This window comes from Rhea pennata, chromosome 2, assembly GCF_028389875.1.
Source record: "Rhea pennata isolate bPtePen1 chromosome 2, bPtePen1.pri, whole genome shotgun sequence".
Taxonomy (NCBI): Eukaryota; Metazoa; Chordata; class Aves; order Rheiformes; family Rheidae; genus Rhea; species Rhea pennata.
In genome coordinates, this window is record NC_084664.1 from 39,832,826 (window position 1) to 39,858,817 (window position 25,992).

At 36.5% G+C, this 25,992-nt stretch overlaps 1 protein-coding gene across 11 annotated transcripts in view; it reads right to left on the reverse strand.

The window, feature by feature from the left end:
• Positions 1-25,992, reverse strand: part of TBC1D5 (TBC1 domain family member 5) — a 322,054-nt gene that overhangs the window by 185,322 nt on the left and 110,740 nt on the right. For all 11 annotated transcript variants that reach the window (XM_062569298.1, XM_062569297.1, XM_062569299.1 and 8 more), the window contains one exon: positions 8,954-9,088. In XM_062569298.1, coding sequence (XP_062425282.1) covers positions 8,954-9,053 — 100 coding nt within the window. In that variant the 5' untranslated portion in view covers positions 9,054-9,088. The remainder of the gene's footprint in view (positions 1-8,953; positions 9,089-25,992) is intronic.

The following is a 25,992-nucleotide window of genomic DNA, read 5'->3' on the forward strand; positions in this document are numbered from 1 at the left end:
TAAATAATTAAAGCTGATTAGTAATAATAAGGCACCTTAACTGAAAAGGTAAACAGTGGAGACATTTATTATCAAAGTAAGAAAAGAGAATTAAAATAACCTGCAACACTTTTGTATGTGCAATTCATCAGGTAATGTTGTAAAAGAACAAAAACAAATGTTGGCTCATTCCAGAGGTTCTTTGTCATCATTAATGTATTCAGGTTTTCACAGCTGAATTGCTGTACTTTGAAAAGATTTTCATGAAAGGAAACTCAAATTCAACGTTTAAATAAAGCTGTCAGGTTACCAAGATTCAAATTTGTTTATATGTCCAGAAAATGTTTTCTTCTTTTTAAAAAAACCCTCTAGGTTAGAAGTGTATTATTTCTCTGCTCTCAATTTGTAAACAACAGAAAATAAGCTTTTGTTAAGCCGTACATACTTATTTATTTGTGAAGCTGAAATCAGCAGTCAGAAATATCTGTTCCAGAGTGGAGGTGAAACTACCTGGTATGGATATTTTACTTCATTACTAGTTCTGTTCCTCAAATTGATACAAATGGCCTCCTTCTGTTTCTGTCTGTCTGCTTGCCTGATCAGTGGAGCTAATTTTGGGAGCTGGGGAGATCTCCTATATCTAGACAGAAGATATGCAGTTTGTAACCTGCTTAATTTGCCTTATGTCCTGGATAGCCTTCAGTATGTTGTTCATTAAAGTATCAGCTGTTTCGTTTGTAGCAGCGGCAACCTAAGCATAGGCCTATTTTTCTTTGTTAAAAGGCCATATTGTCAATAAATAATACACATCTTATGAGACTATTTCTTACCACTTAGAGCCTAACTATAGCAGTACTTTATTCCTCTCCCCTCTGCACCTCTTCTTACTTTAGCACTTGCACAGAAGACAATGGCAGAGATATCTAAGGTGGCTAAGGAGTAAGCGAGTAAGTGAGTAAGTGAAAGCAGGCTGAACTCCCTAGCCTTCACTTTCTAAAACAGGGAATTACAGATATTTACAAAGCTCCACATATATTTAGCAATCAATTTCTAAGAGAACCGAAACTGTGGCAGTTAACTGCTACTCTCTTAAAATGTCTTAACAGTCATTTAATCTCAGATATAAGGGTCTGTAACGTCGGCTAACTGCCTACAATTTGCCGACTGCTTTTGTAAATTACCATCTTCTGCGTACAGGAACACAAGCAAACTTAATTACTATCCGGCACCAACACTGCTGGCCTCGGCTACATTTCTGATTTACTAGTCTTTTATTATGGACACACACACAAAATTAAACTTACTATTTTTTTTCAGTTAAGAGAATCTGCCTTTTCCATATGTAGGATATACAGCCATTTGATGTATTTTGATTATTGATTTATTTTGCATGGAAACAATGTGTGAGGTATTTACCTATTCTAATCTTTATATTATATTTTGTTACCAAGTGTGAGTAAAATATTTGAGGAATGATTTCATCTGCATTTTTAGCTTCTCTATAACTTTCAACAATGAGGTAGTTTTAACATTCTTAATTACTTTTACAATGGTCATAAAAAATTGTTTGAATTTTACTGTTCAACAGGTTACCTATATTTAAAAACTGAAATTTCTGTTTTGTATTTTAAGCGCCTGAGTACACAAAATTTAGTGAAAAAACAAAAAAATCTTTTTCATTCAAACTGCATCATCTGCTTTTATAAGCTTTTATAAGCTTTTCAGTATATCAGGAATCAAGATGAGAGCCAAGTAGTTGAGCCTTAACCTAGATTAGGGAAATGCTAGAAAAAGAACGAGCAGAAACACTGAAATCAGCAGTTCCCAAAGTAGAGACACAAGGACATATGCAAAGAATGATGAGGCTGACAGGGATTTATGCCAGTATTTGGAGAACTCTACAATTTTTAGTACCTGGAAAGAGCTGGAAACTCCCTGTTGGCCCGCACTGACAGAGCCAGGGTGCCGCCATCAGAAGTGAGGGAGGCTTATTTTCACACAGACATTTAGAGTAAAAAAATTTAAATTAATGATTTAGAGCTCTTCTAGGTTAATAGAGACTGCTGACCAAAAGGCCTTCTCCAACATATGCCTTACAACCCAGTGAATGCAATTTCCCTACATGATGCCGTGTCAGTAACCCATGCCACATTATAGCCTTCAGACTGGAATTAATGTAATGTACAACTCACGTAAAGCCACCACAAAAACCTAGAACTATCAATTCCAGGGAGGAAAAATAAATAAATAAAAAACAAACTTTCAAAACCTGGAAACCCACAAGACTGTTACTCACATATGGTGCCGCTGAAGTCATTTAAAGTTCTCCTGCAGCTCCCAAAAGTGAATTTGCAGCAGGGCAAGGGTCCGCAGCCTGCGACTCCCGTTGCGCGAGCGGAGGGCGCGTCGCGTCCACCCAGGCTGCCGGCTGAGCCGACCGGCCGCGAGCCACTTCCAGCTAGGTAGCCACAAAGCTGGCTCTCTGGGCGCACGCGCCCTGTGCCAGCATTTGCTGGGGGGCGGGATGCGCTTGGAAACGGCACGGCGCAACGTGTGAAGTTTTCAGGCCCCAGCTGTTTGCACGCTGGTCTGAAGGGAAGACTGGGCCGGGCAACCTTCGGCTTGGGTGCGCGCACTCCGCATTGGTACGCCCTGGCAGAACCGGCGCTTGAGGTCTCTGAAGCTGTATTAACACCTGCTTAACAACAGCTCTGCAGTGCAGTAATATGCTAAAATACAATAAATAAAATCTTTAAAGGAAAATAGCTGTCTAGTTCTGGCTATTTTCAGCTGATTTTCTATTAAATATATGTATTGGTAAAAATACATAGCTGCTCAGCCCCCTGAATGCTCAGTAACAACACTTTACTACCAAAAACAGAAGAGAAAATGAAGGCGCTAGTGACAGGCCAAGTTAGTTCACAGCAGACAGTGTTGCTCCCACAGCCTTTGTCACTACAATTCTGTTGCTGTTCAATTAAAAGCAAACTAAGCAGTAGTTATTATTAATAAATGACTATTAAAATGCTTGTTATGTTAGCATATGGTGTTTGAGGACGTAAAAAATATTCTTGCTTTTGTTCATCCAACGCAGTGTGAACCAGACTGAGCACAGCTCTTCTCTCTTTCATGTACCTCGGTGCTTTACAGCTGTGCCTCCAAGGGAAAGGCCCAGCCGCGGAGGAGACGCACAGCCGTTCTGCAGTGAGGACCACCAGTAACAGCCGTGCTCCTTGGGTGCAATGAAACTTTCTACGTGAAGGGCAAAACTTAACAGTGAAGACAACAGGGCTTTCTCAGGGCCTGGTGCAAGAGCATAGCATGAAATCCCAAGGGTGTTATGAACGATCACAACTCTCAGCATATTCTGCTCCCAGTACAATGCAAAACTGGTCTCTGTTTCAATCCTGTCTTTTTAATGAAAACAGAAGTAGCACCATATTTCAATAAACTCTTAAAAATACAACTCCTCATACACATCTCCCTCCCTGGAGGGGAGATAAGAGAAAGAGCATATACTACATGACATACATGATGTCATGTAATATGCTACAGAAGAATAATTGATATGAAATAAGGCTTCAAGAATTCAGACCTGTTCACTTCCTTTTTCACCTGAAAGGCTTTATTTGCTTTTTTCAATTGTTTTTACCTAGGAATGTATTTCTCATACAAAGAGGCTTAGACCTCTATAGTTGTCTCCTCTGCAGGTGATCATAGAGACAATCTCTCAAAACAGGTAAGAGGTACAGGCAAATCCCATACTGGGCAATCTGCACTAGCACTGTCTCCCTGACTGAAGGGGTTTGTGAGAAGGAAAAGAAAAAACCTCGTAACACAAAATAGTTTACTGGCTGATTAGGAGACAATATGTTATAATTTTCCGACAGTAGAAATGCACCTGACCCCTGAGTGAATGCAAAGGGTGTACCCAAGAGCAAAATACTCCCATGGGAATTACTCCAAACACTTGGGGAACTTATTTGATAACATATAGGACCTGCTAGCTGCAAAGAAAGAAAGTTCTTATTTTATTATTTTGCTCCCTCCTGCTTTCTACATGTTTTCTGAATAACAATGATATCAATGAAGTACTTCAAACTACACGTAAGGTACAATTCTTTACAATAGTACTTTCCACTGATCAGAGTTCATGAGATTAATATCACAGCAGCAAAGTTCTCCAAACAGGAGCGATGAAAGCATGCAGAATACGGTCAAAATGGAACTATGAGAGTCACTACCATCTCACACATATTTTCATGGTAGCCTTGAGAATCAGGTGCGATGCAGTCTTAAGTATGAGGTGGACAACTGATCTCTCTCAGCTGGATTCATTTCAGTCCTGCTCTGCAATAGTTATCTTTGTCCTTCCAGCTGTGTCACACCTCCTCTTTTCTCACATGAGCTACAGCCTTAAAGCAAGAAACAAACTCTCCAAAACTCCTAAACACTCACAACTCATTAAAGGTTTCCCCTTTTCTTCTATTAAGAACAAAGAACACATTATATTTTTCTAAGTGAGGTATGCTATTAAATAATAGCTTGTACACTAATTAAAGCAAATGTAATTGTGAGAACACACTGACATTGTTAAATTACCCAATTTGTTAATAGTTTCATTTAAAGTGACCTTAATTGTATTAATTGTGTTATTGAGCAAATTAAATTGAAGACTATTAAACGCATTGTTCCAGTCTATTCTTAGAGGATCAACTTTCTCATTACATCAGTGAAACAGGAATACAGCCTACTGTGTTCTTCAAAACTTGCGTCAGAATGTGGTGAATGCTGTAACTTTGGAGTGAAACTGTACTGTAGCTCTGAAAGAATTATACTGTTCCAGTGTAGTATAAACCTCAAGACTGGAAATGAACAAAATAATGTCAGATGTAGTGAGAGAGTAGAAGAGCAAAGTTTCTGAAAATTTTATAGACAGTCCACTGAAGATAAAAAGGATAAGATCACTTTCCCTAATAAACATTCCTACCTGAGAGGGCAAATATTTTGGAATAAAATGAACAGTGCCATGAAGACTTTCAGAATAGAGAAGGCAGCAAGAAAACTCCATAGAAAAGAAATCACAGCAATGCACGTATATGTAAAGGCATGTGAATTAAAATACAACTAGATTAGAAAGTTACAATCTAAAATACAATTTTATTAAAAGAATAAATTTTTCATTTGGAGTACAAGATTGCACGTGTCATTCCAGTTTCAGATTTGTTATTTAAAAAACCGTGAGTGCACATGTGCAATGCATATTTGTTTTTCATATATAAGAACATAGGACAATTCAGCTGTCAAAAAAGGCTGAAATACTACCTTATCTGTTCTTTTGGAGTATTTTAAATATTAAAGAAGGAAGATCTTGCCTATCAATTAGTTAATAGCCTATTCTGAGTTTTTTAAACTTTAAATGAGCACATTCTTATGACTTGTCATAACCCAGGATTCAAATATCCTCCGTTATACAGAAATATGGATTGCTATAAATAGCCAGTGCTTTCTCCAAACAACAGTTACCTCATCTGTTCTGCTGTACTTTAGCTGGCTGTTCAGCTACCTAATTTTCTCCTAGCAATTGCAACGTTAAATCCTGCAACTATTCCTAGTGAACTACGTGTTAATTCTTCTCAGGCCACGTCTTCCAAATCTTTGATTTTTCTGTTTGCCCTCCATTGTACTCATAGCCTTGTCCCACATAAATCACATATTCTTGCCATATATTCCCTGAGATTTTAAGAAAAGTACTGAGCACTACTAGACTCAAGAAATGCCCTTCTGGAATCCCATCCAATATATGCTTCCAAATCTGAGAGCAAATGAGCAAAATGTAGCCCATGCATACAGTTTTCCAAACACTTAGGTACATATTTAACAAAAATCTGTGTTTTCCCAGATTTCTTTCCTTTTATGAGAATGCCTTGTGAGACAATATCAAAATCTTAACTGGACATCACACTGCCTGGTTCTCCAGCATCTCAAACACTAAGTTTTATTATCAGTTACACACACTCAAAATACAGTACTTCATGTCGGTTCACAAATCTGACTATATCTATGATTAAAGATTTATTTTTATGCTTATCAGTGATGTGCTTTATTTTTATTACCTCATCTCAGTGAATATTTCTATCATTTACCCTCTAAGACAATACTTTAAACATTTAGCACAGCCTCAAAGAATAATTCAGATGCCCTGATACTCCACAACATTGTATAAAATATTTCTGACTTATGGACTGCCTTTCTTGCAAATTTCTATGATACATGACACAAATGGTTTGAAGACAGTTGTTGAAGATACCTCTTCCACAGTAATGGCTACAAATTTTCATTAATTGGATTCTGTATCAAGCCTGAAACTTGAGACTGAATTGAAAAATGTTCTGTCTTGAAATATTTTAGTGAAGATAATGAAATTCAGGAATGTATATTTCTAGATGCTTTTTGGGCTAGCTGCCCCAACAATCAAATTATCCTCACTAAAATATTTATGCATTTATTTACACGTAGCTTTCAGTCACTGCATCTCCTTATGCTTTCACTAAATTCGAGTAACTTCTACTCTGTGAGATCTTCTCTGTATTTAGGAAACAGTTCTGTCTTCCCCTCACTAACCACATCCTCCGATAAATTTTTAAGAGGAACTTAATATTTCTCTTTAATGGGACAGAGATTCATGCAATTTCCTAATATTTCACATAGGCATGGTGCATACATACTACAAGGAATCTAGACAGGTATCTGAAAATAGGGCTATATATATTTTATATATATATCTCACAGTATGAGCGAAGACAATTCTTTATCTAATCTATGGTTTGTTTCAATAACTAGACACCTCATTTAGAAAACAGTGATGGCTTCTTTATTCTGAACTTCTAATACAGGCTGGATGGGCAGGAATAATTGCATATTTTGATGCCCAAAGATCCAACTCCATCAAGCATATCATTCATCGAAAATGAAATATCAAAACTTCAAAGACTTATTTGGGATTTATAAAGTTCCAAATTAAAATGCAGTAAGTGTTTCACAGTAAAAAAGCTATGAAGATGAAATGGATGCTTTATATAAAATATTTACATAGATAGAACATAAAAAATGTACCATAGTTGGTAACCTTTATGACTTGGGGAACCATGTATTTACATATCTTTATCTTCGCATGTGCGTATGTGTGTGTTGTGTATATATTTTTAACAGTTGACAGCTGTTTTAGAGCATACAGAGATGCCAAGCTGAATGAGGGTCTTGATTACTTCAAGATTAGCTATCTAAAGTTTCTATTCATTTTAAGTGTTGTTAGTGCGAAGAGTCATTAGTCACTTCCTTGTCTCATAGAACATCAGCATACATTTACATTGTTAATGAACATTTGGGGTAAATGAATTAATGGCACTTTTAAACATCAATTCAATACTAATAACTTTTTATGTCATAGAAACGTTAAGGTTGGGATAAAAATGAGAAACCTTTTCAGTCAAGGTAACTAATCACTTCTGTGCACAACAAAGGTTAAAATTAATTTACAGTGTTTTTGTAACAGGGTAGAAGTCTTGATTTGCCTTGAAATAGAGATGTGAGAATTGCCGATATTTATTTAAAAAAAAAAAAAAAGAAAAGAAAAAGCTTATCTTTTCTTGATTGACATAAACTAGAAGCCATATTTCTTCTGGAAAACAGTTATTATTTTAGGTTATTACAAGAGAATATTTTCAAATTTCTAAAAATAGTTACAAAATTGCATTTAGTTTATCAAACTGAAATGGCTCAGTATCATTAAGATGTTAAGTGTAATAGAAGAGGAACACTGATCTGGAAAGCTATTCTGTTTAATCTTCGGGTTTTAAAATACTTCTCAAAATGTTCATTGTCATTTTCTAACAGTGAAAAAAGCTTTATAAAGCAATGAAGTAAAATTAAAAAAAAAATAACTCAAAGGGGCAATGAAGTGGTATCAATGTGTTTTAAAGCAAAATATCAGCTTCTTATAAAATGAAGTAATAAAGTTGACTAAGCAAAACTTGACATAGCTTTTTTAATAAGCACTAGTAGACAGAAGATTTATAAACAGATACACCCACACAGAACGGTTGATCTGGGTGAGGGATTTAGGAAATGTGACAAAGTTGTTCCAACTCTGTAATTTAAAATAAATTTTTTATTTTGCCCTCCTGGTACATGTGTTCAATGACTGGAAAATTACAGGTAGTTAAGGTGCCACTGTATATAACTGAGCACTTGAGGAATGTTTTCATGACAAGGATGAGGTTTCAAGCTTCTTGTTAAGCTTATCACTTTCTTCTAACCAACTACATTGTCACTACTAGCTGATAAGTAGAAAAGACAAGGAACACAGACAAGTATTGCATTATGCAAGCAGCTTGTTCTCACAGTTCATTAGAGTCTTTGGAATACTGTATTTAATTAATTTAGTTTGGGTTACAATGTAATTTTTACCTTTAGTGTCTGTTCATTCTATCTCAACTTCCACTATTTTTTTAAAATAAGAATACAGGTGCTATTTCAAAACAGAAAAAAAAAGGAAAATCAATCTTTTTATTTGCATATTCTCATCCAAAATAACACACTGAAATTTATTCTGGAAAAAAAAAAGAAAAAGAAAAAACAAAACAGAAAAAACCCTAAAACCACAGCAGTGTAAAGGAGTTCATCTTTTAGAAAGCAACACAAAGCCATGCTGCATTTAAATATTCTTATTCTGAAGTCAGTGTTTCGTTTTTGATTAAAGAAGAATGACAGCACATTAAACATTTGGCTAACGTTTCTTTCTGTAATTGAAAGTTGACTTTTCATGGTTTTCTTTAGTGTCTACACATACTCCATGAATGTTCTTTAAGTTGCCCTGTTCAACTTCACTGAGAGAATTAAATAAATAATGACAATTATCATGAGACACTTTTGTAAAACTTCTAAGGACAAACTACAGAAATACAAAACTCACCTTGCCCGGGTTTGTTCAAATAACTCTGCAAAGGATCAATGCCCATTTCCTGTTCCTCTGTTTGCAAGGGGTGACTTGTTTCAGACACAGAATGATACATATTGACAATAGTAATTTCCACTGAAGAGGACTGGTCTGAGGAGAAAAAGAAATAGAAAAAAAACACTTGAGTGTTTCTTTAGCTGCTTTTCATTCACACAAGTCAAAAGTGAAAAATGCTTAAAACCTTTTGCTATTTTCCAGGCAAAGCATCACCATTAGATGTCTAATAGCAGTACAATGGTGTTTCTATTCAAATGTTTTAATCCTTGGAGTCCTGAAGAATTGTTAGAATGCCTACAACTATCACATTGCAAGTAAAAATGTAAGGCTGGTTTTAAGCAACTGTGGATTGGGCAAGAGTGTGTGTCTTCCTTTTTCTAACTAGCCCAGCTCAGCTTTTAGTCTAATCTCAGGGGCTCTTTGGGGATGATAAAGGTGATGGAGCAAAGCTGAGCTGAGATCTGGACAGGGGCCCTTTCGCCCTACAACAACGTCCCCACTTGCTTTTCAGAAACCATAAGCCAAGTGCATGACTACAGGCAGACATGCAAACACACACAAGGGGAAAGAATGAAACAATATTGACTGGTATGATGGATGATTCAATTTTATTCAGGTTTTCATTAGCTTTCCAAAGAGAGAAAGTTAAGGAAGCATCTGAAGAAACAATCAGCTAGCTGGTGACCAACGATTTTCAAAAAAGGAAAGGGCAAAACGGGAGAAAGCATGCAGAAAAAATCCTAGCAACTAAATGATACGGGATTATCACCACAGGCTGACTGGAATTCAAACTAGGATCTCATGAGTGAACAAGAACTATGTTAGAAGTACATGTGAGGAGTCTCGAAGGCTGGAATTTGCTCTAACGAGTAAATGGATGCCAGTAGAAGGGTGAAAAACAGATGGCGTTATGGTCAGAGCAATAAGAAAGAAAAAATGACCTTTTCAATGCATTAACATTGTACAAGGGTGTATTTGTTAAGACTGCATTTTGGCCATCACAAAATTTAACAGCTTGAAAGAGATATAGGTAACTTGCAACATAAAAGAATTATGCCAACAAAATAGGTTTGATTTGACCAATGACTGCCATGTCAGTTTTACGTATCACTTATTACAGGTGCTTAGTTTACAAGTATTATTAACTTTATAGCTCCAGGAAAATTATATTTAAATTAAAAGTATTAAGACAAACACACAGAAGTAAATACCAAATATCAACACTTTAAGGATTGTTGTTTTATCAGTTCTGAAATCACTTAAAATAATCATGCTTTGCTTTCATTCTTACAATGCATGGCACTGACTATACGCTTTATACCTTCAGTTGGCTGTCAATAAATTAAAGGGGATCAGGATTCTTGAAGCTTTGAGTTTTATGTAATATTCCTCTGCTTCTTTGTCCTATTAAGTTATGAGAAATACATAGGAAATAAAAAATGGGCTAGATGGGCCACCATTAGGAACTTCTTCCAAACCAACACATTCAGATCATTTTGGAAAGGATGGTCTCTCAGTTATATTCCCCGAGGCTTCGATCTCTTCCTTGTATTGGACCAGCATTTGTGAGGTACTGAAGTGGTCTCACCTCTCTCTCTCACTGATTTTTAGCTAGAATAGAGCATCTGAGGCTCTTGGGAACAAGCAGCCAGGAACTGAGGGAGGGTAGGACTGCCCATTTTGGCGGCAGTACAAGTTCATGTGAAATTATAATAATCATATAACCATGGCCCTTAAATGAAACGTACAAGTAAAGCAACACAGAATGGCCTTGAACGACTCTGTACTAACTCAAAACAGATGCATTATGAATGCAAGTATATTTCATATGTTTCCCATGTAATTTATCAACCATAATCCTGCAAAACGCATGAATGGAAACTTGGAGAAAAACATTCGTAGACTTGTTAGCCACTTAAATAACATTTCAATTTTTACCTGCACAGTTTTATGGCTACATAATATAGAGCCTTGTTTATGACTACCTGATATTTTAAGTAAATGAATGCTTAACTGAACAAGAAATGTATCCAAAAAAAATGTACAGTGAGATGTTTACAGCTTTTTCCTGCAGGAACTTTAGTTGCTGTTCTGGTTCTCTGATATATCCTTTGCAATTACCTTTCCATTGACCTTTTGATTTTGTTTTCACAAAACTTAAAAGCTGCTTTGGAACTGTGCTATCAGAGTTTTTACTGTTATGGACCTTCAGACATTGCTGCATGATTCGAACAAGGCAAAACCCTGAGTGCCTTTCAGATTGAGATTCCAGTTTAGAATCATCTAAGGAGCCTTTGCAGTTTTAGCAGCCACCGCATAGTTAAGACACAATATGTTTCAGGCTCTTCTGTTAGCTATAAATCAATGACATGCTGGGAAAATAGCTCTAGTAAGTTTGTTCTTTTATATAGATATGGATATTTTCCATATCCACGTCCCTTTTTTTAAAGGCTTCCCAAATGTCATGCCTTTACAACATATAAGAGGCATAATTTAATTCAGAGAATGTTAAAAGTAGTTTTAAAGAGCTGAAGAGATTTACTTTTGTTACTCACAGTTGCTTTACTTATTGACATGTGTTTCTCTATTGATACACTTGATTAGTGTTGTTTAAAAAAATAACTATTAGCTTTATGCTTGCCCTTGGTCCAAGCAATTTTCTCTGTAGACTTATACTTAAGCTATTTTCAGCTTTTCTAACAAACAGCAAAGAAAACTATTAAACAACTATAACTACTTTGGGGATCTTACTCTGAGAAAGATTAATTCTTTACAGGTTTCTGATTGATTTGTAATGGCCTATAACATGCTGTTCATACTAAATAAGATGTAATTTAACAACGTTGTCCATGAGAAACAATAAAAGTGTTATAAAATTCTTCTGAAATTTCAATTATTAGATCATTAGACTGGCCACCTAGTTAAATCCTAGTATCTCAGTCAAAGCTAGAAGTGGCTCTGCTGTCTAGTCATAGTTTTCTTTTTTTTTCCCTATGAAAAGATGAAGGGGTGAGAAAACTGATGACCAGGCACCCCTCCCAGCACTAGGAGTTCTACTATTCTTTAATACACATGAAAAAAATAATTAATTCTGCATATGAAACATTAATCTAGTTTAGGGGAATGAAAAGAGACACTAATCCACTTTCAAGCCCAAGTAAAAGACAGGCATATAAATGCCTTGCTTGGCTACTCTCCTTGAGCATCAGCGCAGCATCCCACGGGGGACGGAGGAGGTGGTAGGGGACAGACAAGATCCTTCATCTGTTCCAAGACTTCCTGACTCACGGCCCTTGTGCTGGCCTCAAAAGCTCTGTAACCCCTCCCCAACGTCAGCATCACAGGTCAGCTCCTCACACACCCATGTCTTGAATGAATCCAGTCTACTTCTGAGCAGTAGCACAAGCAGCTACTCCACACATCACCAAAACCACCTGAACCAACGCCCCTGCCCTGAAAGCACCAGCACCCCTGGTTCCTCCCCTGCCGCTTCCCAGACCACAGCGTGTTTTACCCAGTGCAACAACAGCCCTTGTGGAACCTCACTGGTGAAACTGAGCAGCGACCCCAGCTCCCCACGAGCTTGTCCACACACAGATCTACAACAGCCACCAGAAAGATGATGTTAGATCACTTCCCCATCTGTGTCCTTTCAGGCCAGGTTCTCAAGGGAGACCAAAAATCATTCCAAAGACAAGCTTGTAGACTCAGATGAAGAACTCTACTGGGTATTAAAAGGACTCTATGGCAATATTGGTTTCTAAAACGTACTCTTCCACCCAGGAACTTCTCCACATTCCGTAGCTGATAAATTATCTACCTCTCCTTCCATCAGGAAAAACCCATATCACTAACATCCTCTTTCTGCTCAGTAGGGATCACCAGCTTGTTTTTCAGATGGTCTGACTAACATATCTGTTTAAATGCAGAGAGCATTTTTTGTTCTCAATGAGAATTTACTTTGAAGTTTGCTGCTTCTGTTTTAGACCGGAAGAGGTTTGTGTGCGTCACAGTTTGGCCATTTTTGCCTTCTACAGTTGTTGGTCTAATACATGGTATAACTTCTACCTCTTCTTGTCTGGTAGTATCTTCCTTACACAGTCATGCCTTCAACAACATCACTATTCTTCCTATATACAAACCTTTAACTTTGGAATGTAAAAAATAAAATAAAACGAAACAAAACAAAACAAAAGCACTCCTTCACCAGACTGTCAATGACAACAGTCTCAGTGTAGCCAGTACTAAATGAGAAGAACTCATTATAACAAAAAAATGAAAAGCAGAGTCTCATGTAATAGAAACTGATTATAATAAATGTTCAATCAGAAGCTGAAAAGTTTAAAATAAAAATAAACTTCATATAGAGTTCTGTCAGCATTAGAACTATTCACTACCACAGCTAGAGAAATTTTGCAAGACTACCCTAACCTCAAAAATTTTGATAAATTTAAAATCAGTATTTCAAAATTAAAACATAGCACAGTCTGAGCATGAATATTGTACAGTGTAGATTTTGAGTCAGACACATTTGCTTGACTCTTCACTTATAACAGGTATTGAAAACGAATAATCAATAATCAAAAAAGCAGTTTATAGATAACAAGCATTGTTCTATAAATAGTTTCTGGAAGATTTTAGCTAAAAAAGCTTAAAAAAACAACATATAAAACATTTCTCTTAATCATGAGTATTAATATAGACCTTTCAAAACTATGAGCCAAAATAAATCAATTTTTAAAACATGAAGTGTGTTCATATTGTTTGGGTAATACTATAAAATATAATCAGTGTCCCAAAGGATGTGTAGAAAGTGTAACTAAATGGTTAGAATTAGGCAGTTCTGATCTTTTACAATGCCCATAAAGGCAGAAACAGTTTCCCTCTTCCACTGTTTCCCTAATGGTGAAATGAAATGAGAGGATTTGCAGGCATGAAGAGAGGTACGTAAGACCAGGGAAGAAGAATTTCACAAATGTATCTTGATACCACTCTTAGGGAAAGTAAGTTTGTTGGAAAGAAATACTGTCAAGACTGTAGGATTATTTGAACAAATTTTAAAGTATATTCCTAAATACTTGCCCCACTCTTGCTCTCTGACATCCTCTTATGCCCCAAACAACCAAGTAAAACAGTAAAATATTGTTATCTTTATGCTTAAAGAGATAGAAAAAAAGAACCTGCTATCTTCCAGGAAAACTGAACAATATTCTTTACTTTGGGGTAGGCTAAGAATGATAATCAATATGTATCAGTCCAGCAAAGCTACTGGAACATGACATTTCTGAACACTTCTGAAGTGTACTGAAGTATTCAAATAATATTTTGTATTCATTCTATTCGACTGTATCATCTACCTTCTCCAAATTATCTTTGGGCCTTTATTTCATGTCATATAGCAGAGTTTACCATTTTAATTACTTAGATAGATGACAAGTAGAGGAAATAGATGTTTAGCTAAGTGATAAATTAGCTGCCCTGTAAAGTCAAATTGATTAAAATGACCTGACTAAAAACAAGTGTCTGATGTAGTAATGGTCTTATGCATGTTTTGTTAAGTTTGACAGCATCATGTTATGAGGGTTCACAATTTTGCCCCTCATTTGCAGTTTATGAAGTAATCAAGCATGTTAGCACAGAGAAGTGAGGATTCTCCAGAATGCAAAAACATTCTAAAGTAGATCCTTATTAAGTATTATGAGAATAAGCATGGCACTGTGTTTAAAGTAATGAATACAGACTTGCAGAGGATCTAGACATAGTTCCAAACTTTAGTTTATTTCTTTGGCCAAATCTCCTAGGTCTTAGAAAATTCCTCTTAAGTTACGAAGAAGAAAAAAGGTCAACCCTTCTTTGAACGGAGTGCTGAGTAGGAGACAGGTGTGACTGCTCAGCACGAACTTCTGAAACCAGGACCATTTGATATGTTTCAAGTTGGATACGTAATTAGTAATACAGTCACTAACAGGCATTTTTGAAAATTTTGTTCCAACCCTTTTTATTCCATAGCAAAGAATAAAAAAGTGATTTTTACTCATGCAAAATGGACCAACTCTCTCATAATGCAAAGCTCTTCTGCTCCCCTTCACTTGATCCCACCTCTTACAGACTATACCATCATTTATTGCCATGACCTCCATTTAAATACAGAAGATGTTGGCTCAAGGGCATCATGTGCTGAAAGGATTATACCTTGCTAGGCTTAAACTCAGCAGGGATGCTACTGAGCCACATCCACAGATCATTATTGCTACCACCCATTGAAGAAACATATTTTAGGAAGAACACATACCAGCTCTGAAGAAAAGTGCACAATATGACAAACTTTGAATAGCATAAAGCAAGTCTGTTTTCTTTTACAAAATTTATCAGATTATGTATCATTAAAATGGAATGATGCAAACATAACAATGGACAGACACGGTAAAGCAGATTAACATCACCATCAGCTGGGGTCCAGAACAAAACAAACAAGAACAAGCCACTGATGGACAGGTTAACAGCCAGTGAGTCTGATGATCATGCAACACAATTAATTTTGTCCCATTTAATAACATTTCGTGCATTTTAACTTCTGTCTGTCTAATCTTTAATACAAAAACTGAGTTACATTGGACTTTAAATAAGTTAATTAAGTATTAAAATCAATCATGTGAAAGTCTTAATATTTAATATTGTTAGATTGTATATCAAAGTGGTTTTATTATTTATTTACTCCAAACCTTTCCAGAATACTTCATGTGGCAACAGGGGGTCTGTATCTCACAAGATAAATGCATTTACAATGCCAAATAAATTATATATAAAAGCATTTGTCTTAATACATGTCATTCAATATTAAATATCACCCATTGGTACCACCCTGAAACCCTAATCCATTTCTACCAACTGCACATTTGTATTATTCAAATGTTGTCTATTAAATAGTTGTCTCAAGAGCCACAGTAAAGGAGTATGTACCTAAAAACAATTATCATAGGAGCTTTAAAGTACTGTCTACAGATTTAACCCTACAACTTTCATGTCTTACCAGCACTTAAGCATGAAAAGTATAAATTCAATGGTGAATTGAAATGTCAAGGACAAGAGACAATATAAATAGCCTGGGATCACGACAACATACGCTCTTGGCAATTCACATGATAGTTAAAAACTTTTTTATGCTCCAAGTAGAAAACAACCCCTAACCGACCAAAAACAAAAAACAAAAATAACCTCCCAAAACCTATCATAAGAAAATACTTCACTGTTAACTTTATTCCGTTAATTTGGAAGATATGAAATCTTGAGAATTTTTTTTTTTACAAATGGAACAAGTTCACATAGTTGATAGCTTATGGTTTCTTCACGTTACACGATTCTTTAAGAAACTTTAGTTTAATTAAAGAAGAAAAACTAGGAAAAAAGTAAATAAAGCACAGAGAACAGAAATCCTTATACAGTCTTGATTGCTATACTCAATAATCACAGCCGCTACCAATCTTGTTGACAATAATTTTTAATCTCTACTTCCATTAATAAATAGTGGCATTTGACATTTATTGTGAAACATGGTTTCTCTTCTGCACTGAAAGAGGTGACACCAGAAATATAGATAGGATCAACTATCTTAAATTTTCATTACTAGAATTAAATGCTAAATGTGTTTGGTACTATGTATCTGCAGTATAACCACTTTAAAGAAAGAATCAATGAATAGGAGACAATAAGCAAACAGTTTCAGTTTTGAAGTTATAATTTCCTAAAATTCAAGTTAATATGAAACTAGACACATTTTTAATGCAGGTTTATGTGACATCTCCACAATGAGGCTGTTACCAGGGTACAGCTCTGGTCTAATTTTGATTACAAACATTATCAGCAAAAAAGGTCAGTACATATAGAAGGATGTTTAATTACTGAAAAACATGGAGATCTGAAGTCAATGACTAAACAAAGGCCATATCCTGTCATTAAACACTCTCCCACCTGCAGTGTGTAGCTTTAGCAGTACCCGTGAAATTGTTATATGGCTGTAGCTTCACTGTGAGTCCTTTCAACCAGAAGCTCGAAGAGGCAAAGTCACCTCCTGAAGATGCCTGAAACGCAGCTTAGCAGGTTTCCTTTCTCTGCCATTCTGAGGAACAAGATGGCATCAACGTAACCCTGCCACAAAGAAGGACAACAGCACCTTCGGCAAGAGGTTTGCTCACCTGGTGAGGAGTTTTATGCTAGAACTGATAACTAAATCCACAAGCATGTACAAATAATAGTACTGTGAATGAAGCCTACAGCTATGGGTAAAAAAAAATAGAAGAACTGTGGGAGGGTAAAGGGGTGTCAGTGTGCCAATTTTCCAACACAGTAGTGGGCTGTTTTCTAAAAGTGGTAATATAAGGAACAAACAAGAGGAACTGATAGTCCTCACACTATATAACTTCACTGACAAAACAAATAAGATTTGATGAAATAAATCATATGACTAGAATGGTAATAAAGAGGAGAACAGTTTGCTCAAAAAGAATACACCAGATGAGAGCAAGAGTGGTGCCTTCTAAGTAGAGGGCATCGCTCTGATATCTGGAAAGCAGGAGAAGGTTGTAACTCGGAACAAAAGACAGCAAGAGAGAAGACTACAATACTTGTGACGGTCAGCAGCTACTAAAGATCACCAACTCTGTTCACCACTGAGATGAGACTTTAAATAACAGCAGTAGAAAGTCTAGAAGAATCATCCAAAGCTCAAACTGGGTGGTAAGAGAGCTTTTAAGAATCCTGACATACGCTGGCAAAGGAATTTAGCTGGGCACAGGCTGTCTGAGAACATCTTGGGATGTCCTGGTGAAAGGATTGATTTGTTTGCATTTCATTTTAAAGAAAGAAGTAGAAAAAGCAAATAGGTAACTGGTTTGGACTGGATTCTAGGTCACAGGTAGAAATCAACTGAAAAAAGATGAAAAGCAGTTCAAATGAAAATGATCTTAGTATGATATAGTTCATGAATCTCAGGAAACGAAGGAAGGGAAAAAACATGTTTATTATCATGGGAACAAGATTTCAACAAAGGAAACTTCAATAAATTCATAGAAATTTTATGTAAGGGGGCGGGTGGGGAGAAGGGATTCAGGTACATTGGCCAGCTCTTTGGGGACATACGTTAAATGGAGGCTATGCCACCCAGTGCAGGACAAAAAGAAGGACAGAAAATGACACGCATTTAGCTAAATCACAAACTCTGTGGTAACCCAAAGTTTAAGGAGGAAGAACTCTGAAAGTGAAAACTAGGTCAAATTATCCAGGCTGAATAGATACGAGCACAAAGTTATAGGGTAAAGCCAGAAAGGCAAAGCACAATAAGATGCAATTAAGAAGTAACATAAGGAACAAGAAGAGATTGGTTTTTATTCTTCATAAATATACACATATGCACACACTGGTAGGAAGAAGAAAATGATGAAAAGATTTGATCTGCTATTTAGAGGAAAGGGAGAGTTATCAAAGATGACAAGACAGCTGAAGTGTCATCTTCTTTACTCTTCACTGAAGAGACTCTGTTGCACATCAGATGGGTAACACGTGTAGCACCATTTAAACAATGTTTGGGCTGGCTCAGAGAAAGAACAGATTAGAGAGCTAGGTAAATTGGTCGTTTTCAAATCATCAAATAAAACTCAGTCTAAAGTAATTTCATACAGTAGTTCTGAGTTGGTTTTGGCTAGAAAATTTGATACTGTTGTCAAAGCAGGTAGTGCTATTCTCCTCTTCCTCCTGATAGACCACTCCTACCCCTATGCCATTTTCCCACTATCGGCATAAGCATCAGGTCAGACAGCTGATCTAGGTTGAAGCTGTCCTGCCAAAAAAGTAAATTTTAACCAAGAGCAATGAAAGCCCTTGGTCAGAATGTTCAGTTACAAAAATACAAGATGAAGAGCAACTGGTTAGAAAGCAGTTGTGATGGAAAGGATATGGAGATCATAATTTGAAAGTGAGCCAGCAATATCGTATTACTTCAAAATATGCAAAACTCTGATAAAAATGAGTTAGAGCTTCATCTGCAAACACATTAAGTAAATCTCCTCCCATCATCTGATGCTGTAAAGGCCTGAGCTGGAGTAGTATACCCATTTTAGATATAGCACAGGCAGGAAGATAACCAGCTGCTGCAGTCCAGAGTGGAGCAACATAACTGATCAGGACTCTAGAAAATATAACCTACGACAAGAGACTGGAAGAACAGGAGGATCTTTTTTTCTTTAGTGAAAAGACAACTGGAGAGCAGGAGATGAAGAATGCAATCAGATTTCAAATCCTTGCATCATTTAACTATGAAGCTAATTCCTTTTCTTACAGTAATTTAGAAGTGCTGAAAGCCCCTATTCATACTAAAATGATCCATACAAAATTAGAAACTCATTAAAAATGAAAGAAATTCAATGTTTATTTTATTTTAGAATATATTTTATCTACCTGGTTACAAAACAATTCAACAGAATTTAAATTAAACATCGTCCTTCCAAAGACAGTTAAGAGATTAAAGTAGTTTACCGCTGTTTATGGTATGGAAATGACTGCTTTTAAGTATTTAAGAGTTTTACTTTCAGGAACACACAGGCACCATCCTATGCTACACACTTTATGTTTTAGTAATACATATGTAACTCAAAGGGCCAAAGAATGTCAAGACTGAAAGAAATCATTAAAACAGTGAACTGGAAAAAATGGCAGCTTAGCCTGCAGCCTTACCCAAAATGATAGTAACTAGCTTAGACACTAAAAGTGTATGCTATGAAGTAAGTTTCTAGGATATCACAGTTCTAAAGTAGCAAGCAATTAATCTAGGATCCAGCTTTTATTCTTTTCACTATTTTTAGAAACCAGTTTCCTACACGGACTGACAGAATTTTTATAGAAGCACCCACAAGTTCATGCACACACAGAGGCATCAAATACTTCTGTGCTAGTTTTTTGGATGCTAGATATGCAGATGCTAAAGCAGCATGGCTTCATGCTGAGGTACAAACACAGTTGGTATAAGTCCCATTTGCTAAGAAAAAGGGCACAATTTCATAGCCATTTTGAAAGCAGCACAGAGAGACAATGTTAGTATGAGTGTTAGAATTCGTTGCTTAACTTAAAATGTTGTTTCTACATAATGTAAAAAAAACCCATGTTCACCCATGTCAGCTGATCTTTGTGACTGGGCACAGATGCAGAGGAAAACTGAGCGCAAGAGGAAAGCACAGACAAGATGCTATGTGTAGTTCTGCTGTAATGCAATGGATGCAGATTGCAAGGCTTTCCAATTACTTCCACTGTCAAAGGGAGTGGTGGCTTACCTGAGTATGTCTACAAGCCACACTCAGAGAAAAAACCCAGGGCACCACGGAGGGGTAGTCCCAGAGAAAACTGTACTGAGGCTTCCCATGCCTGCTCTCTCTCACACTCAAATGCTCACTGTCTGGAGACATACTTTGTACCAGGTATGCACTGATGTCAGCCAGCATATACCGCCTGCTTGCATTGCCTCTCTTCAGCCTTGCCAGATCAGGAGTGAGGAAAGCAGGGTGCTCAGAAGTCATTCAAGGGGCTCAGCATTTTGTAGAATGTTTATTCATACCTAAGATGTACTTAGTTTCAAACATCAGTATCTAACTAAACTACCCTGTGCAAAGGAAACCCCTAAGACTAAGAAACACAAACGGCAGCTGAAACTAGTATATTACAGTAGTTAACTGCAAGAAAACATTACATACCAATATATCACTACTGCTCTGAGTAAAGCTGCACACTTATTAACTATGAATATACCACGGTACTGGATGCTACTATAAAGATGCCAAGGCAGGTTCTTCCTGCTGTGGAGGGAGGACCTTGTGGCTCAGCCCACCCAGCTGCATTCCTTTGCTGTTTCGGTTCTAGGTTTCAGGAACTTTTATTTCAGGAACTGTTAGCACTAATATCTGCTGAGGGTAGTAATATGCAAACGTGAAAACAATTACAGTGCAGTTTCTCTAAAAATATCATCTCCAAATACAGTTCATCAGTTACAACTTATTTTTCTATCTCTTCCCACGCCTGTATTTTCCATTCAAATGAGCAGCTGGATGAAAGGGGTCTTGCTGAAGCCTTCAGAGACAGAGATAGTAGGCAGGCAAGGCCACTGTAGCATCAGGACTTCTAAAAAGCACTTATTAAATTTATTAAAAGCATTAGAGGCATTTATTCCCCCTAAAATATCATTTGGGCAGTCCCCGTTCCTTGCCAGAGTGTCTAGCAAGCAGTCACTGCAGTCACCAGTACAAGCAGCATGGTACTTCAAACGGACACGGGCAGAATCACTGCAAAACCTGAAACAGTTGCAGCAATACAGGTCTTTAAAAATCAAAAAAACACAGTACTTTGGAAAGTTAGAGAGAAATCTAAACCTGGTTATAAAGAGAAATATTTAATTCTACAAAACTTTAGAAATCTATCCTAAAATTTACAGTAATAAGATAAATTAATTCAGAAAAAAGGAGATAGCAGACACTGTTTAAAGGAGGGAGTATAAATATAAATTAGTTGCAATTTGTTAGTCAAAAGGGCTTGGCTTTTTGGTTTGGCAGTAAATTTGTCTTACCAGAAAGAGCTATGACCAACCAATTCTATCCTCTTCACTGTAAGTGTTGGGTTTATTTGCTTTAGAAGTGGGTCAGCATATAGTATGCAGCAAGAAGCAGAAGCCTTAATCTGCACAACATTCTTTGACACTACACAAGTAGCAGGGCAAGGTCTTAGACCTAAGTCCACGAGCAGTAGGGCTAGGGGATTTGTTACCCTGAGAATTACACATGTTCTTCTGCTCTGGGGAATCACAGTAGAACAACAGGTAGAATTCTCAAAAGCATCTTGATTTTTAATAGGTAATAAAATAGATTGACGGCTCGTAAATACATTAGGCTTATTTGAGAGCTCTCTCTAATTCACCAGGCACTATGACGTGACTGAATCTCCCACTGTTTTCTGAATACCAAGTCATTTATATGTAACAAACAAAATGGAAATAGGATTCCCCACGTAACAATAAATGGCTTTGAAGAAGTGTCCTGGAACAACAGCTGGCATTATACTTCACAGAAAGCTTGTACACACCTTTGTGGATAAGCTTTTAAGCCAATTTTATTAAAAAAAAAATTAACAGATGTAAATAAGATATGGTTAGACACCTCCTTGATTATTTCCCCCCTCCTTTTTTTAAGAAATCTTTTGCAGACAATTTTCTCATCTGTGTATTATATAGATAAGTAAGATTTTAAAAAAATATTTAATGTACAATCAGGATAACACTAATACTGACAATCTTTCTGAATAAAATAGTTGTTTTCACATAACATATCTCTTTTCGTCTCTCTCTCTCTCTCTCTGTGTCTCTTTTTAATCCTTCTGGTCAATTTTCTTATTCTCTCTCTCCAAATATAAGAAAAGTTATCAATTTGAAAAAAAGGTGGCTTCTATATTTTATTCTGCTCCGGACTCTGTATGATCTCAAACTGGTCACATGGAAAAGCCTAGGAAACTTTTATTTCTGATACTTTACTGCATTTCTGTCCGCAGCTCAGATAGAGGAGTGATCTAACAGGGGCCAGGTTACAAACCACTTAGAGTACTAAGAAGGCCGAAATCAGAAGTTTGAACTGGATCCATATGTAAATAGAAAGATGCCCAAGTATACAGAATATAGGTATGACCTGCTCTCCTTTAAGTATTAGAATATAGGTATGATCTGCTCTCCCTTGTCTTTTTTATATAATAGTAAAAAAAGAGTATCTTGGGGGACCTAAAATGAGTAGTCACTTTGGAAATTCAGTCTATCATGTATTATTTATCTTTATCTTCTAAAGGGAAAACATAACATGGCAACAGCAGGTGCTCTTAGCTTCTTGATGGAAAAGCAGGGAAAGGCTGAGCCAGTGGACAGATCTTGCAAAGAAGAGGTGACAGACAGTGATTCTCCCCAAGATAACTATTCTCTGTTTGTTGCAAACAAATATTGCAATTCCACCTGTTGCCAGGAAAGCTTGAAGCTTAGGGTCTTCTAAGGCAGGCAGCAGATCCTCTGCCCAGTCCTCCAAATTGCTGTGCTTGGGAAGTTTTTTTTTTTTTTTTTTTTTTTTTTTTTTTGCTGTGGAAGCACTAGGGAACTCCTTTTCCGTTTTGGCAGAGAAGGAGGAGGAGGAATAGAGGGAGGAGACACTGGGCCTCCCTGCGTTACTCTTGCTCTACAGCCCAGGGTGCAGGTGCTGAGAAACTGAACCCCACTTAGAGCACAGGTAGAGCGAGGTCAGACTCCTGGCTTACTCCACTCCTTCCCTCCATTGCCAAGTAAAGTGTGCATTAAAAACTGCACTATGAGGATTTAAGGTTGGAGAACAATGTATGGTTAGTCTTTCTACACGCTAAGTGTAGAAAAAATATGTAGATGTGTATTTTTCATGTAACTATTTATTTCTGTAAATAATTAAATCATTTTTTTCCATTCAAGCAACAACCAAACCCTTTATAAAAAACATGGTGGCACAGTGATAGTGTTCCTTTTTCCTTTTGCAAGTTACTTTCTACAACTAAATTAGAAATATACTAATAACTGTACCTTCAAACTCTGTATTTTTATGCCATGTTTACAAGCAAAGCACTGAACACATATACTATTCCCAACAATAGGAATAGAAAACGTAAACATTATTTGCTATTTTGACAGTGTCTCCTGAGAAACAAGACCCGAAACATAGAAGACAACTGACATGAAATGATTTAGAAAGACAGAAAATCACTTCTTCACTATGTTGCTCCAACTCAGCTTTCTTTCCCAAAGAAGCCTACAGGAGACTCGCCTCATCCATTCAATAACAAAACAATCTGCTATTTTTAACTTAGAGATTTACTCCCCCAAAAATGTTATCCCATATATATATACACACAGTTAGTCTGACAGACAGAATATTTTCTTGACTCTCTTAAATTGAAAATTGCCTCTGTATTTAGGGGTGTTCTGTGGGCACTGTCATCAGAAATGGCAGATGAAGAAGGAGGTCTCACCTTCCAGAGGAATATATACAGTTCTTGGCTTTTAAAAGGTAAAGTAGAGGACTAACGAATATTTTAACTAAAACTGTTTGCTTTCTTTTTTCTCAAAGCTACTAGGCATGATCATGAGAGAAGTGCGAGAGAAGAACGGAGCTTCTGAGTATGGTAGCTTCCTGTACGATCCAGGTACTCAGATGCCTCAGTTCAAGGATAATGCAGTTTAAACTTTATGCATAGCCTAATATTCAGCTGGTGAAACCTTTAAACCTGCTTCCTACAAATGGCTATTTTCTTGGCTATGAGATACGCTGTCAGCACTCTTCTGATTCACTTTATCTATGGTCTTAAGGACATCATTTGAAAAAACTGTATTGGTTTTCATTCTCATCAATGTTAGTTCTGCTCCAAACAGAAGAGTAAATACTTCTCAAATTTTAATACAGCAATTACTTAACTTAAGACCACCTTTCCTAATTAAAGGTACACATACTCTGTCATACATAACTCCAGACTTGCACTCATATAGCACTCTTGTACAACTGAAAACTAACTTGTCATTTGGATTCTGGTTTATATTTAGACAGTCCATCATGAAAGAGCTAGAACTTTCCCCTAACCTAGGTCCTCCGTATGCCATATGTATATGCAATCTATTACGTCAATCAAATCAGCTCACAGTTCAGACTATGTATACACAAATAAATGTACTTTACCTAGAGGTCAAAATAATTTCCCTAAGAGTACAGTACTTTTGTTTTTAGCTACCTCCTACAACCATGAAGTATAAAAATTAACAAGTTGCAAAATAACAAACTGTATGCCATACATCGAGTTTCTTTAGTGTCATGCTAAGAATGCTATAATTATAGCTAGGAATACACTCACTTTTAACTCAACTTTTAATGCCTAGGAATCCTTTTGGAAATTCTACCTTATGAACCTTAGTGGCTACACTAGTTTTAGTACAAAATATGATTATGGGGAGCAAAGGCAAAAAATCAATTTTACTACTCTGAAATTACACAGGCAGGAATGAAGTTGTGGATTTTAACTAAAACTGTGTGTTTTGGGATTTTTAAGATGGTGTCTCAGCTTAGATCTCAGCTTTTGCAACCACAGAACACAGTCCTGGGGATCACCGTAACAGTGGATAAATTAGGATTTCACTACTGTTAAGTCTGAATTGTTTCTTAAGAGGACTACATACCAGGACAGTTTTGATTTGACAGAATTGTGAGACTTTGAAAATTGCACTTCCAACATATTAAAGTTCAACAGGCAGGTTTCTTGAAAAATGTTTTAATGATGCTGAGAAAGAAAGTAGGTTGAAATGAGTATATATATGCCTGTATCACTATATTAGGTGCATGAAGATAAATCTGCCACATAAATACACTGAAGAAGGCAGGTACACTTGTCTACATAGGCAATCTATACAAATGGCAGAAAAAGAAGACTGCCAAAATGTTGATGTTCCACTGTAGTGCTTATTTATTTTTCCTTTTTAAATGGACAGTAAATTTCTTCTTTTCATAGACATTGGACAATATTATGCTTATGAGCGTTTTTTAAAACAGCTCTGTAATTTATCATTCTTTCTTCAAATCTGACTAAGAAAATGAACAATGATAGCTGAAATAAAAAGGCACTGCAACATTATCTACATGACAATCTACTTAAAAGACTGTATAACTGTGTTGAAAATAGTTTGTGATAAGTTCATGAGTTCATAAGTTGTGAAAGGCCTGTTCGAATTCTGGCTTCTCTGAAACTCCCATTGATTTTATTCGGCTAAAGAGCCAGTCCCAGCATTTTCCTGTAAATGGAAGGGGAAGCTTGTCTAGAGTCATGGGAAGTTCTGAACTGGGGACTTTTAAATTTTGTTTGCTTATCTATGCAGATCTGTAATTATTTTTATTATGCTTATTAGGTAATAACAGAATTTTAAAAAT